The sequence below is a fragment of the Perissodus microlepis genome, chromosome 17 (genome assembly GCF_051167445.1).
Source record: "Perissodus microlepis isolate ML-2025 ecotype Zambia chromosome 17, ASM5116744v1, whole genome shotgun sequence".
NCBI lineage: Eukaryota > Metazoa > Chordata > Actinopteri > Cichliformes > Cichlidae > Perissodus > Perissodus microlepis.
In genome coordinates, this window is record NC_140477.1 from 11,201,824 (window position 1) to 11,216,559 (window position 14,736).

General features: G+C 38.7%; 1 protein-coding gene across 1 annotated transcript in view; it reads left to right on the top strand.

Annotated features, from left to right (window-relative positions):
* The window catches only part of exoc4 (exocyst complex component 4), a 137,276-nt gene that overhangs the window by 12,392 nt on the left and 110,148 nt on the right, over positions 1 to 14,736 (top strand). Inside the window, exon 8 of the mRNA XM_084909824.1 lies at positions 5,172 to 5,340. Coding sequence (XP_084765950.1) covers positions 5,172 to 5,340 — 169 coding nt within the window. The remainder of the gene's footprint in view (positions 1 to 5,171; positions 5,341 to 14,736) is intronic.

Sequence of the window (14,736 nt, forward strand, 5' to 3'; positions counted from 1 at the left end):
AATGCACTGCTGAAGAATAACTGACGAAAGAGATTTGCTACAGATCAGAAAATATGAAACTGAAGGTTAATATTAATCCCTTAAACTGCACAAAAATTGCACAATACATTTTCAAGCAATTAAAAAAGCCATATTTAGCACATGCAATAGAAATTAAAAGTCATATATGGAAATTAAAATGTAATGATTAAAAAAAAATTTTTTTCAGATGATTTAATAAACTCTATTTTCAGAAAATTCAAATTTTCTGGCAGTTGGATCATATTTCAGGCTTTAAAGGGTTAAATAGCAAATGTAGAGGGGAAGGGAGTTTCAGACAGTAGATGGGCATAAAAGGGGAACTATAAGCTGTTATGTGGAAAGATGAAAGCAGTCCTTTTGAAATGATAATGTTTGCCTGATAGGGATGGTAAGTAGCATTAGAACTATATGCCAAAATGGTCAGTGTAAATAACAATGTGCAGCTACTGTTGTTTACCTTAAAAAGACTAACAAAGCTCCCACTTGCATTCCCATCATTTATCCCATTGTTTATTCTTCTGTAGTCATAATGTTTTTCTAGCCTCAATTTTTAAGGTGTTGAATAAAATGTGGCCACCCTCCCTAATGATTGGTAAAAGCTATTCCTGTTGATGCGGTAGCTTCAGGGTTTTGTAGCTTGTCTGTTTTTTGTAATGTTACCATTCTCAGAGTTTTGGGAAGCACCCAACATTATATTAATTCTACTAATATTCACTGTATTATAGTCAGCATTCACTTTTGTTATTGCATAGAGTGGATCCTTAAGTTATACTTAGAGCTGACAGTAAAGGCAACAGTCAGTGTGTTTAGAATGCAGTCCCATAGTGTTCATAGTCAGACAGTCAACCAGGTGTGAAACATAGTAGCGGCTAGGACTGCAGACACACCTGCTTTAGACCATGAAAACAGATACTCTGCTGCTTTAAACGTAGACAAGTCATGGCTAAACACACCCATACACACACAAACAATTTCACACCTGCCGTAGAGGGCTGCTACATTTTAAAAGCAGTCACGTCAGCTCCTGCAGACATACACATACAGTGAGCAGACTTGAGAAGCACAGGTCTCAGTCCACTGATCCTGAACCATTTAAGAGGAACGTCTTGTTTTCTGTCAGGGATGTTCTCTCCAGCCTTGTCTGCCTTACTTCTTCTGTTGCCTACTGAATCTTGTCTGACCTCAGTGTAATAGGCTACCATGTAGCTTGTTTCCAGTTCTGCTGCTTGCTGATTGTTTTAAGTTGCCTTCATGAGTATACGTGTGTGAGCATTTAACACTTTGAGGTTGCGTGTGTGTGTGTGTGTGTGTGTGTGTGTGTGTGTGTGTGTTTGTATTTGGATGCGTACACACCTAGTTTTCCCTATGCTCACTTCAATTTAAAGTCAATGCTTGTTGCTATGGAAACTCCAACCAATGTACCACTTGTAGAGAACAATGGTCTTGAATATTGCACACTATATTTTATAGTACTGCAGACTAGCAGGCAACACTTAAGAGCTTAATAGCATAAACAGCAGTGTGTGGCTTGCTCTTGGAGGTTTATGTTCTCATTCACATCCTCACTGACCACCTCACTGAAAGTTTATTTTCCTTTACAACTCCTGCATCTAGATCTACTTCATATAGCTTCCGTCTTCATGCACCAAAGTCATGACCCTAATCCAATGATATTTCTTAAGGTTTTAGTGATTCTTGAGCTTCTGGGCTAACTGCAATACTTATGTTTAAAATTACAGCTAGTTAATAGCCAGTGCATGTGTTCGTGGATTGGAGGACGTATGATCTCTGGCTGCTGGTGTATTGTGTTTGCTGTTATAACCCCAACCAAACAAACAAACAAAACAAAACAACAAAAACAATCAAAAAAATTCTATTTTTCAAGTCTTCATTTCAGTGTGTCTCAAATAACAGTAATAATACTAATTTCTCTTACTGGATGAGAGACATAAAGACTGCAGGATTTACTGGGCATAACAAATAAACATCAGCTTCTTCCATCATTATTTGCTGATGGGATGATAGTGGTAAACAAGGTGAATACTGATACTGATATTACATAGTAGATTCTAAATGAAATCTGAATAAACGATTAAGAAAACTGATTTAAAGTGAGGATGTTTTTTCCAATGAAACACAGAATATTAATAACAGTATTTTCAATTCAAACTAGGAAAACAAACAAAACAAAGCAAAACAGGAAAACCACAGTGAACATAGGATGGACTTTTTTTGGACTCATTTTTCCCATTTAGTGGTCCTTGGCATCATCCAGAGGAAGACTGATTCCACGTGAATCGACTTTTGCTCTGTGTGTCCATTTGTCTATGACAACAGGATGACTGAGATGACCTGGTACATTTCATATCTCAAGAGGAGCCTTTTGACACTCTTTAGACCTCTAACAATAATTTAATTATCTGTGACTTAGCACCAACCTGATGGTAATCTAATTTAGATACTATTGTTGTCCTTCCAATATGAAACACATGCAGTCCTGGAGACTTTACGTCTTTGTGTGCTCCCTGCCATTTCTCCTGGTTCTTCATCAGCCGTGTGTGTCAACTTCGATCGGGAGAGGAAATGAGAAGTGTGGTCTCAAAGAACAGACAATATGGATTAGGTTGGACTCCACTGGGAGATAATGAGGAGGACTGTTTACACTTTGTTTGTCCATCTACATGTAGCTAGGTGTGTTTGTGGTTAGAGTGTGCTTGGGGATTAAACAAAAAAAGCAGTGTCAAAGTCAGAGCCGTAACTTTTGGGTGCCCAACTTTATGCATGTATGCATGATTATGTAGTTTTTTTATGCTTATATTTTTGGAGATTGGTGATCATATATCATTTATCTTACATTTCTGTTTTGTTGTCAGTTTTTCATGTTTATACATGAGAGTCATTGGCATTTCAAGGTCCCTGTCTTTGTGTCACGGAGTTATAGCTCATAGTGATTTGTTCCTCTGTTTCTCTCCATTAATAACATTTACTTGTGTCTGTGAAGGTTCTCAGTCATCCAGGTCATCGTAGTCAAAGGAGCTTGCAAAGAAAAGCATCTGGACTTCTTTAAGTTACTTGAAGACGTTTCACCTCTCATCCGAGAAGCTTCTTCAGTTCTAAGGTCAAATGGTGGAGAGTCCCAGATATAAACCTAGTGGGAGTATCCCCCCACAAGAGACCAAACAGCCACTTCACAAGCGCATGGCACAACACAGAAGAGCCACCTCCACAGGACAAGACTCAGCAGTCCATCTGCATCTTAAGGATAAAGGACACTCTTTCGAGGATGCCAATGTTCACATTTTGGACAGAGAGGACAGATGGTTTGAAAGAGGAGTGAAAGAAGCCATCTATGTCCACTGTGAGCGACCATCTTTGAACAGAGGCGGGGGTTTACGACACCAACTCTCTGCCATCTATAATCCAGTTTTGAGATCCCTTCCCAGACGCCTTAACGCCCACTCACATCCTGGGCCATCTGACCTCAGGAATTCGCATGATAAGGTGGGGCCAGGTTTCACAATGAACACACCCGAAACTCTGGCTGATTGGGACCCACACCCAGTTTCACACCTTGGCTCAGGCGATTAGAGGATCATCAGGGGGTCCTTTTGTCCCTCTGTGGGGGGATACTCCCACTAGGTTTATATCTGGGACTCTCCACCATTTGACCTTAGAACTGAAGAAGCTTCTCGGATGAGAGGTGAAACGTCTTCAAGTAACTTAAAGAAGTCCAGACGCTTTTCTTTGCAAGCTCCTTTGACAACATTTACTTGTGTTACTGTGGGTGTAGTGACAGACAACCAACCAAAATGGTCCCCATTGAAACATGCATCTTGCCTCTCTGTATTTCCTTTATACCTTCACCGAAAATCGTGGCTGCTTCCCAAAACTCTGAGGATGGTAACATTACAAAAAACGGACAAGCTACAAAATACTGAAATAAATTGCAATACAACAAAATCTTTCTGTTGCTTTCAATTGAATAAAACTTAATTAAATGGCAGAGGAGAGTACCGAAAGACCAACGTTAGACAAATAGTGATTAAATTTAACTTTAACACTGCTACTTCCTAGCTTGGTTGCACTAGGAAGCCATTCACGCTCAACTAATGTAACCTGTGTTCCCTCTTTACCTTGAAAGCTTTGCCCTTGTGTAGAAACTAGATGTAGCAAAGTCTGGATGAAAGCATTAGTGTAGATGAGACCATCCAGGCTGTAGCACTCAGATCAAGTGGAAGGTCAGTTTGGTTTTGGCTGTGCTCTCTTCTTCAGCCAGAACCATTTAGAAGTAATGAGAGTGCCTGTTCATTTGAGTCCAGGCTGGGAAGCTCACTTGCTTTTTTTGTTTTTTTTTGGTCCCGGTTAAATGGAAAACTGTAAATGAAAACGGCTTCCTGGAATATTGGTCATTTGAAATGGTCTCAATGGTCTTTTTCATGGGTAGATTATCTGTTATTAGCTGTATGTTATTTTTCTGCTGTTTTGGACAGTTTAGATGAGCTTTTTTTCACCCTTGATGTTATAAAGCATTTGCATACATTCCTCACAGTAGCTTGTTGTACTTGTACTTGTATTGTTTAATGTCATACTAGAGAAAGATAATTTGAAACCTGGATCATACTATTATCAAACCTTTCACTGTTCCGCAGTAGTTTTAATGGATTTTCTTAATTGTAAAGTTTAAGCAAACATGACAGAGAGGTCTTCACAGGTGGCAATCTGTGTATGTTGACTTTTGGGGATTGTTTGTCAAAGGTAGGAAATAATTCTATAACCTTGACAAGCTGCCTTAGAACACCTGTAGCTCTCTATTTTACTTACATGGAAATCTCAAGTCATGTGATTTACTGCAGAAGACATACATTTTCCTAACAAATAAAGTGCCCAGTTGAAGTAATGCTGGTTGTCTATTTTAGTGCCTGTATAGACAATAATCTTTGTGAAATGCTTATTAAATAAACATTATACTGCAGATTTATTTTTTAATAAAAAAATTAAATATACCATTTTAACTGCCGTTTGAAATTTTTGTAATTGTACTTCACTTTCTCCTTTCTATCCTCTCCCGGTGTCTCTATTTACTCCGACTCTCCTGACCCCTTCCCTTCTCTTCCTCTCTTCCTTTCTGCTCTCTCTGGCTCCCTCTGCAGGCTTCTGCTGGAACTGCTTGAGCTCTTGTTCGACAAGTTCAAGGCAGTGGCCCAGGCTCACAGTGTGGTGCTTACCCACCTGAATCACATCGGGGTGCAGGCCCAAGAAGAGGGCATCAAGCTGTACGAGCAAGCAGATGTCTCTGCTAAGATCCAGACTGTACTGCAGGTTAGTTGGCAACTGCAATGATAAAAGAAATGCAGTCGATATCTGACAATCAAGTGTACAAAAACAGATGTAAATAAAATGAAGTTATACAGAATAATTAGGAATATTTTAGTCATCTGTCTGAGGAACTTGAATAATATGAAACAGTTTAACTTTACCATGTCTTTATGGCCAGTAGATTAAAATAGATTTGTAATTTATTCTGAGATATATTATCCTCTTACAGTGGCTCTTACATATACCGTTACAACTTAAAGTATACAACCATTATTGGGCTATTTATCTGTTTAGAAATGGGACCTGTTTGTTTTCTTTTCCCACACTAACATACCCTCAGGCTTTTATTTTTCATTCAGTGCCACAGTGATTTGTTCACTCTAGATTTATACCCCCCCCCTCAACCCCCTTCTTATAGCAATCTTGTAGCACTTTCACTTATAGTAAATTAATCAGTAGAGAAACAGGCAGCAATGTGATGGATGGCATTCAGTCTGTCAGCAAGGAGTAGCTAGAGAAAAATACAGAGGAGGCTTGATTGCTTGGATTAATTTAAGGTTCTTTAATTGGCGTGTAGTTATGCTCGGTTCTTGATCCTTGCTCCTGTCTGATTGGATGAGGGGGGGTGAGCAGCTGTTCAGTTGACCCGATAGTGACTCTCAGAGGAAAATCTGTGACAGTTGGCATGCGTCTGTGTCCCAGTTTGTGTTTATACCTAACAATGGGTAAAAAAAACACACCGATGCACCTTGATTGTGTTTCATTCTTGATTGGGTGATTGTTATTTATGACATTTTTTCCGACCGATTTTGCAAAAGATAACTACACATGTACTTATCTGCATCTGATATTGTTAGAGTGGATGAGATGCTTCTTCTTTAATATTAATAGGCTGTTCTCATTCATCTATTTAGATGCAGTGTGAATACATATGTAAAAATATGAACACAGCAGATTTTTTTTTTTTTCCAGTGGAATCTATAAAAACAGGGAAGAAACTTTCTCCAAGGGTCTACTCTGGATGCCTTTAATGTTGCCATGGTAATTGATTGGACATATTACTGCTACTTTCATTACTGATCATACAAATGTAAAAATAAATAAAATGACAGAATGCTAAATTGGAAACCCATCTATTTCTAACTCACGCACTAGGGCTCTTCTGCTTCCAATTACTTTAGTTCTTTTTCCAGCTGGCATGCATAGATGCACAAATGAAGGCATGTTTAGGTGTGTGTATGGGTTTCTAGGGTGTGAAACAGCATAGGCATGCACTATAATTGCTCTGCTGTACCAGCATCATTATATAAGACATTAAACCATTCACTTGCATTCGACCACTGCCAACACCCAGTTGCCAGGGCCTCCACTGTCCCCTGGCTCTGCGATGGGAGATAATGTAATCTCTTGATTAGAATACTCATTATGTGAGATGAGGTTTTCTTATTCAGTCACTCGTGTTATTATTTCCTGACTGATTATATCAATAAAAAGGCCTGTAGTCCATCCCTCCTTCTCCTTGCCATTTCCCTGCATATTCATTCGTCTTTCTCTATGATCCTGCATTTCCATTTCCCTTCCTCTTTCCTTCAGCTTCATTCCTGTTGCCTCTGTATTACAGTCTCTCAATTTCCCAATACCTTGTGCATACCCCTCTTGCTCTTTGTAATTTCCTCCTTAATCTCATTATCTGGCTTTCTTTTTCTCTCTCGCAACTCCCACACTCACTTTCACCCCCTTCGTTTAGCCCACTCTGTCTTAGAGAGTCACATATCAGCAATGAGAGAAATTAAATTCCTACTGCTCCCATAGTGGCTCTGTTAAATTTTATTAGATACTGAGCCAGTTCTTATCTCACGCCTTAAGACCCACAAAGGGGCAGGAGCCTTCTCAGCACCAGCCAGACTTTAGTTGTGAGCTTTATGTTAGTCACTCATTATGCATTTCACTCGAGTTTGTTTCTCTTTAGTTTTGCATAAATACTCTAACTCTTATTTAATGTCCCATTTAATGTTCCGCTGCAGAATAGGCCACCTAAAAGTAATACTTTCAAATTTTGTGTGCTGACTAGCTCCATATTTTTTATTCTCTAACTCAACTAGAACTGTTTTGAACGATTCACAGCTCAAAATAATTCTTATTTATCACATATTGGGCTGAAACAAGCTGGTTTATTTCACACCTGCTTTCTTGAAGCTAGTGGTTCTCGCACCATAGAGTTGGGCCAAACTGCTGGCATGAGCCCCTGTAGGTGGGACACAGACATGATACCAACTTGAATTAATATAGTTAACTATTTTTAGATGTAAATGAATGGTAGTTTGTTGATCGATTGATAACAATTGTGCAATGTGAATCTTTATCAGGTTTTAAAGTGGGGCATCCTAAAAAGTACTACTGCAGAACTTTGATTTGATTGACTGCCCCTCCTAAACAAAACAGGAGATGGGAGGGGTCTATGTGCTCTCAGTCATAGCTGTGTGCCTGAGATGCCCATATTAAGGATATCCTCTCTCACTGACATCACACATTACAGTACTAGTACATACACTGGCCTTATTATTTTAAGATTCTGGCCACAACTGTGAAAAGTGGTTGTGTAACACAAATTAAGACAGAAGGCTAAAGGGTCCAAATAGGAAGAATCCCCACTAAAAGGTGAGGAAATACTTAGGCATCTTGTTAGTTCAGTATTTGCAAAGGTATCAGTGAAGTAGGAGAGACTTGTTAAAACCCAAACCTTTTACCACTAGCTTTACTAATATGCTTTATCCTTTTGCCCTTAAATTATTTGAATCCCAGCCTGTCTTGTGCCTCTTATTGCAGTTCACATGTTTGATGGGCACAGAAACCTCTTGGTGGGTGTTATTTTTTCCCCCTCTTTGAGAGCAACCAGGTTGACCTTTCCACATGACATACCAGTAGACAGATGCAAGAGCTGACAGAAACACACGGTGCACCTAGTTACAAGGCCTTGGCAGAGAGACTCCGTTCATCAGTGTGTGACTGGGGCCCAGTAGGCTTAGAATGGGGAGCGGGTAAACAAGATTTCTAAAGTCAGGATGCATGTAATGGTCCTAATCCATGTTCAGAAAAGCCTGAGATGCTTCTGTTGGTTGTTTATTTCAGTGTGGAAGTATTGATTCAAAGCATGAAAGACTGTATGGTAATCGGTAGTTTTGAGGCTGAACGAGTGTTTTAAATGCCACTTTGCAGTTTTTCTAGTGGCTCTCTGTAGAATGTGTGCAAGTATATCTATTGATTATTTACGCCGCCACTGAAGTTACATTTCTAAGCACATGTCACCAAATGCCCTTCCTACTCACTATCTATCCATGACAATTTTTTCCGTCTTTTTTCACCAGAAATGATGCGTTTCTTCAAAGAAATAATGCACTGGAATTTTGGTATATCCATAAATATTTATCAAGTTTCTCTTTTGACATCGAAAATATACTACGACATCAGACAGTTAAGTAGGCCTGGACTGTTTAATATGATGATGTCTAAATTAAAATTTTAGTCAAAACAACATTTTATATAGGAGAAAATCCATCATTTTCATTAGAATTGTGACCTAGATGGAAGCAGCAATACGTTACCAGGTAATTGGATAGCATAGTTCATAAAATCTCACAGTTCATAAACCTTTACGTACATTCTTAATCAAGACTGTCCAGTGAGAATGTTATTAAATCTATATTTAGCAGTCTGGCTAGTGGCGTCCATCATCACCCTTTGACCTCGTCTTCTGTTGGGTTTGAGGCCTAAAAGTTTGTTAATTAGCTTGCCATTTACACATACTACAAGGATTTTTGGTTGTGTGACTGCTTGCTGAAACTGTTGTCTCCTCTGGTGTGTGACCAGAGTACAAATAATACTTTTAATGAGTGGTTTCCTCTCTGCACACAAGGATGTTTGAGACTGTATTTGAAAATATGGATGTTCACCATCAGTCTTCCCAAAGAACTGATTCCTAGACTATTGAAACTTCACAAGGGAACACAAGCTATTAATATTTTCTACTAAAGCAAAAGGTAAATTTACTATAAGGGTGGACTGAAGTTTTTTTATGTTGCTCTAAATAAAGATTGAAATATTAAAAAAGGAAACTTTAATACGATTGCTTTTTCCTGCCTCATGCTATATTTTCTTAAATCCTCCCTCCCTGTAATACTCTTACTTCTCAGAGTGCTTAGGATATCTTGCTTCCATGAATTTCCTACAGAGTTTTCTACTATTATCTTTTGCTCTTGTGTTTCTGATTATTTGTCTGGTCATTTAGGGTTTTTTTGGTTAGGAAGAGAGCCTATAGCTTGATCCATATCTGCTTCATGAATTAATCTTTTTTTGTGCTATTGAATAATAAAAGGGGTTTGTTTTGTTTGTATCAAAAAAATATGAACACACAAGTGGCTTAAATATGCATTGTACGAAATCAGCTCATCAACAGAGTGAAAATGAGTAGAACTGAATTGCCAGAGAGGAGCCAGAAGACAATAAGCTCCTTTAATTAAATATGAAGCAGAGACATCGCTATGTTGTTCTCACCCAACATTTTAATCAATGTGTCACATTTGTTCTGGCCTCCAAAGACTGTAATATTTACATATTGCGGAGTGGAGGGAAGTCTACCATGTCTGTGGACCCCCCTCCCAATAGACACACGCACACACACACACACACACCAGATACGTAAAAAATCACTGAACATTGACGTATGACATATGTTTTAGCAATAATTGTCTTTAGTTGTTGATGGTTATACGATATGTTCCCGGCATGTGTGAATAATCTTTTGAATAAAGGGTGTCTCATATGGAGTTATTACAGTTGTCCACCTCTTCAAGATCAAGAGATTTTATGTGTACAGCACACGTACATAGCATACTAATATATGTAGCTATGAGTTGCTGTTAGTTTAGTAGAATATAACCAATAAGTCACATATAAGCAGTATGTTTTAACTCTATATTTAAAATGAAAGGAATTCTTCCGTTAATCTAGTCGGGCTCATTTTAATTCATGAGCCACATAAATCTCAATTACACTGGGCCAGCAAGGCCATTTCATATTAATCTATAAAAAACTACAGTTTTTACCATTCTCATGGTGTAAAGAACCACAAGTACATTCAGAACAGGTTCAATTAACCATCCATTTTCAACAGATGATGAAAAGTCTGAGATATCCTAAGAAGAAATAAGTGACATTTGAAAATTATGCAATAAAATACAATATCTGCCATATTGTAGAGTGTAGACCAAGGCGGTTTGTTGTATAGGATAATGCCCAAGAGCCTGGTTTCCTTTACTTGCTGGATGGCTGGTATGTTTATATGGTATTACTGTCTCATGTCATAGCTTTAACTGAGTACCATACTTTTTTACTGTGGATGTGCTAAGTATCAGTTTGTTTTGATCCATTATTCAAAAATATCTAGCTCCCTGTTCAAGATAGCAGTCAGACCAGCCGATGTCATTGCTGATGCATATGCTCAGCTAAAATGTCCATTAATCTTCATCCTTTTGATGTATTCACTGCTGTTCTGAATATCGCTTAAAAGAGAATAAAACACATTTATTGTTTATAGCATAAATACACTTAAAGTGTTTGTTACATTTAAAAAAAAAAAAAATGTTGAGGACACAGCAAGGACACAGACGAGTAAAAAGGGTTTCAGTGAACATTCAGACACACCTCCCTTTCCTCTGTCAACAAGATAGCCTTCAAAAGATTGACTAGATGCAGCCCCTCCAGGTGGGAACTCCTGCTGCTTAGCAAGAATTCAGCGCTGAGAGAGTAGTTGTGGCTGAAGCTCTGTCAGAACTTGTGAAGGTTATTGAAGTTTCTGGAACACAATCAATACCGGGTGTATACAGAACCCTTTTCTTTGACGGCCAAGGACACTTTGGGCTTTAACTTCAAACTGGCAGCAAGGGATATCAGTCGATGTTTTGTGACAAGACACTAGCCAAGGGATTTAGTGGGAGACAGCCGATTTCAATAAAGACTTGAAAAGAGAAACAAAGTGCTGAGATTGTTCTCTCAGCTGCTTTAAGATTACTTAATAAGAGGAGGAAGGTGGAAACAAGGAGAGAGAATGAAGTGATATTTATTCCTTTAATTTTAGCCAATTGACTGCTTAGTTTACACAATGACTAGTGCTCACCTGCAAAAATGTGAATGATGCTTCCATAATTGAACTGATTGCTGAGCTGTTAGGGCCCTAATGGACAGAACAGAAGATGAGTATACACTTCCTCCAAGCATAAAAGGTGACATCAGGACACTTCAGTTAGGAAGAAATACATGGGAGTGCTGGAAATGAATAACAAAGGCTGACTTCCATTAAGGTTCCCTTCTTTTTAATTTAACTTAGCACTCAGCACATTGGACTGGGTCTCATCCCAAATTAAATCAATCTACTCAAGTACCAAACATCTTGGTTAAAAAGCGCTGGCAAAATTATTGTTATTATTATTATTTTTTGTCATCTCTTTAGAAGTGTTTGGCATGTTTACCCACTCACACACACAAACATACACCCCAGTCACAGGAAGTTGTGGGCTTAGTCTTATTTGCTGTGAAGACCCATTAGTCAAAGCCTCCCTGTTTCTGTTTCATGGATTTTCCCATGAATCTAAGTTTTTTTTTATGGAATTCAAAGTGTGTGTTCCATCATCTCTCTCACTCGCATCTCTTTAATTGGAAGTCAAAGTGAAAGTCCACTGGACTAATATAATTGGGATCCAGCTAAACTCATAGCAAGATGTTGCTGTAATATTTATTTGGCTGATTCTTCACCTGAGCTGTTTAAACAAAAGGAGATGTTGAAAGATGCGAGTTTCTTCCATGTGGTACCAGCTGTTGCCAGTATTTAAAGTGCTAAGAGAGCTTTACATTGTATATTGTATATTCCCAGGAATCCTTGTTTCTCTATTAGTACTACCAATTCAGCAGACCATTTGTAGACATGCTGTTTTTGGTGCGTGTGTGTGTGCGTGACCTTGGTTTAATAAGAGATTAGGAAAATACAGGAATGTAGGTTGCCAAATGGAATGGACTTTGTGGCCATTCTGAATAATAGTGAATGAATGTCTCACGAGTTTTTGCATTGCTATGGAAATACTGAGCCTTCTCTTTGATTTGGCAACTGCAGTCACAGTGCTGATCATTCCTGAGCTGACTCTGAAGGACCTGTATTTTATATCACGTGCAACTGCATTTGCCTTGGTTTTTGTTTCCCTGGTTTTTTTTTAATGATTCCATGTCCCTCTATCTCTGAATAATCATCCTGTGCTTTTCCAAATCCCTATTTATTGCTGTTCCTCTTTTAAATATACTTTCACCAATGGCGGTTGTAATATAGTTCCTTATTTTCAGTATTCCGTTGTTGTGTGCTTCACAGAGGAGCTGTTTGGTAAAAAGCATGTGACAGTAAGAGAATCTGTGCCTGCAGTAATAGTAGCTTTAATAGGATTTCAGGTTCTTGACCTGAAGGGTAAGAGGGAGAAAGAAAAGCTGACGATAAGATTGCCATGGTCGTAGGATTGAAACAAGTACAATATATCCAGGTCTTAGGAGTAGTTTTGCAAGTTTGCTGAGTGTGCTTGCTTGCATTGATAGGAGGGATTACTTTTTGGTATTACAACAAATATCAGAGATGAATTTAGATTGCAGGGTCGTTATCTTGGAATAAGATGAAATGCTTCAGTACAGTGTTGATCCATATAAATGCCTCTACAGCACATTAAACAGTATTAGTGGGAGACAGGTAACAGGCCAAAACTATTGCCACCTGCAACATTTCAAATCAACCAACATTTGATTGATTATTAGCTGCCTGTGATTAATGTTGGTACCATCCTCACACACTGAGATTGGGCTCTATGTTTGCATGCATGAATGCTATATTTGGAACAGTCAGTGCTAAGCAACTAGGTTGTGCCTTGTTTGTGTTCACAGACTCTGGACAGCATGGCATGACTGATTGTAGTTTGCTTATATGATATGTAGATTGCTAAAGTTGAGATCCGTGGCATTAAGAAATAACTTGCTTGTCATTTTACAACTCGAAACCAAAGTAAAACGCTCTTGACAAGCGACAAGGATGAATTCATCGGCCTCTTAAATTGTTCTGTTTTTCTTTATAATTAGTTTTCACACTGTAGAGTAAGAGTAAGATGTATTTAGTTACCACCACTACAAATTAAAACACATTTTCATTGGTTTGGCTTTACAACAAAGTAACTTTGTTAGGAGCAATGAAATCTTCATCAATGAGCCATCTCCCTAATGGATAAATAAATAATTTGAACATTTGATGTGAAGAACTTTTGTAAGTTAACAACTCTGTAGCATACTTTGCAGAGGACTGTGCCTTCGGCAGAGATTTCTTAAGCAGAGATGACAAAACAAACTCTCTTTGTAAACTTCACTCAAAGGTGTTAAATCAGCAAATACTAACTAGTTACCTAAGTACTTGTATTCTCTCTGGGTCTTTCTCCTCATTTTCTTTATCTCCTTTTTCCGATTAGCATTCTGTTCAGTTTTCACTTCCACCTATAATCCTTTGCTCTTTCTATTTTCCACAGCTCTTTTGCACCGTTATCTCCCCTTCTTTTCTTCTCCCGTTTGGTGTTGCTTTCCACCTCCCATCCCTCTCTGCCTCTATCTTTCTCTCTGTCCTAACAGTCCAGTTAATTGCCTCCAAAGTTCACTCTGTCTCTGGGCTAATGCAATTTAAGTAGGGTCGGAGCCCCTTCATCAGCCCAGCGCTGGCATTTCATTAAGTCTGCTTGGGTGTTAGCTTGCAAGCAAGTCGGGGTTTCGCTCCATCAGCTCATCATTAGTAATTAATACACTGATAGGATTAGCTGCAGCATGAGGCTAGTGGCAAGTGGTCGCTCTGCTGTTGCCAGTTGGAGAGGGCGTGTGTAATATGTTTTCCAGCTCTGTATGTGATCAGGGGAAGTGTGTTGGCGAGAACAGTTAGCTTGTGTATTTACACGAGTGTCTGTGACCAAAAGCCATATTTTCAGTCTTGTTTAATTTATATGTTGTAAGTTATAAAAGATTTTTGGGTCCTTTTCATTTTGGGTCCATTTTGGCTTAAAAGGCATTTTAAAAAAATTCCAGTAAAACATCTGCATTTAACTAAATCTAACACAAGATTTTACCTGAGATGATGCGATCCACATCGTATTTCCATGGATGTGCACTTGGATTAATATGAATTTTAGCGACTGAAGGCTTTCCCGTGCTTGATGGGAGGGGTGCTCTCCGCAGTGTTAATTACATCATTATGGTTGGGATGGATCTCCATCTGCTCAGCCATTACTCCTGTCCCATTCTGGGCTGACCCACACTGCGTCTCAGAATTAGACACACACAGGC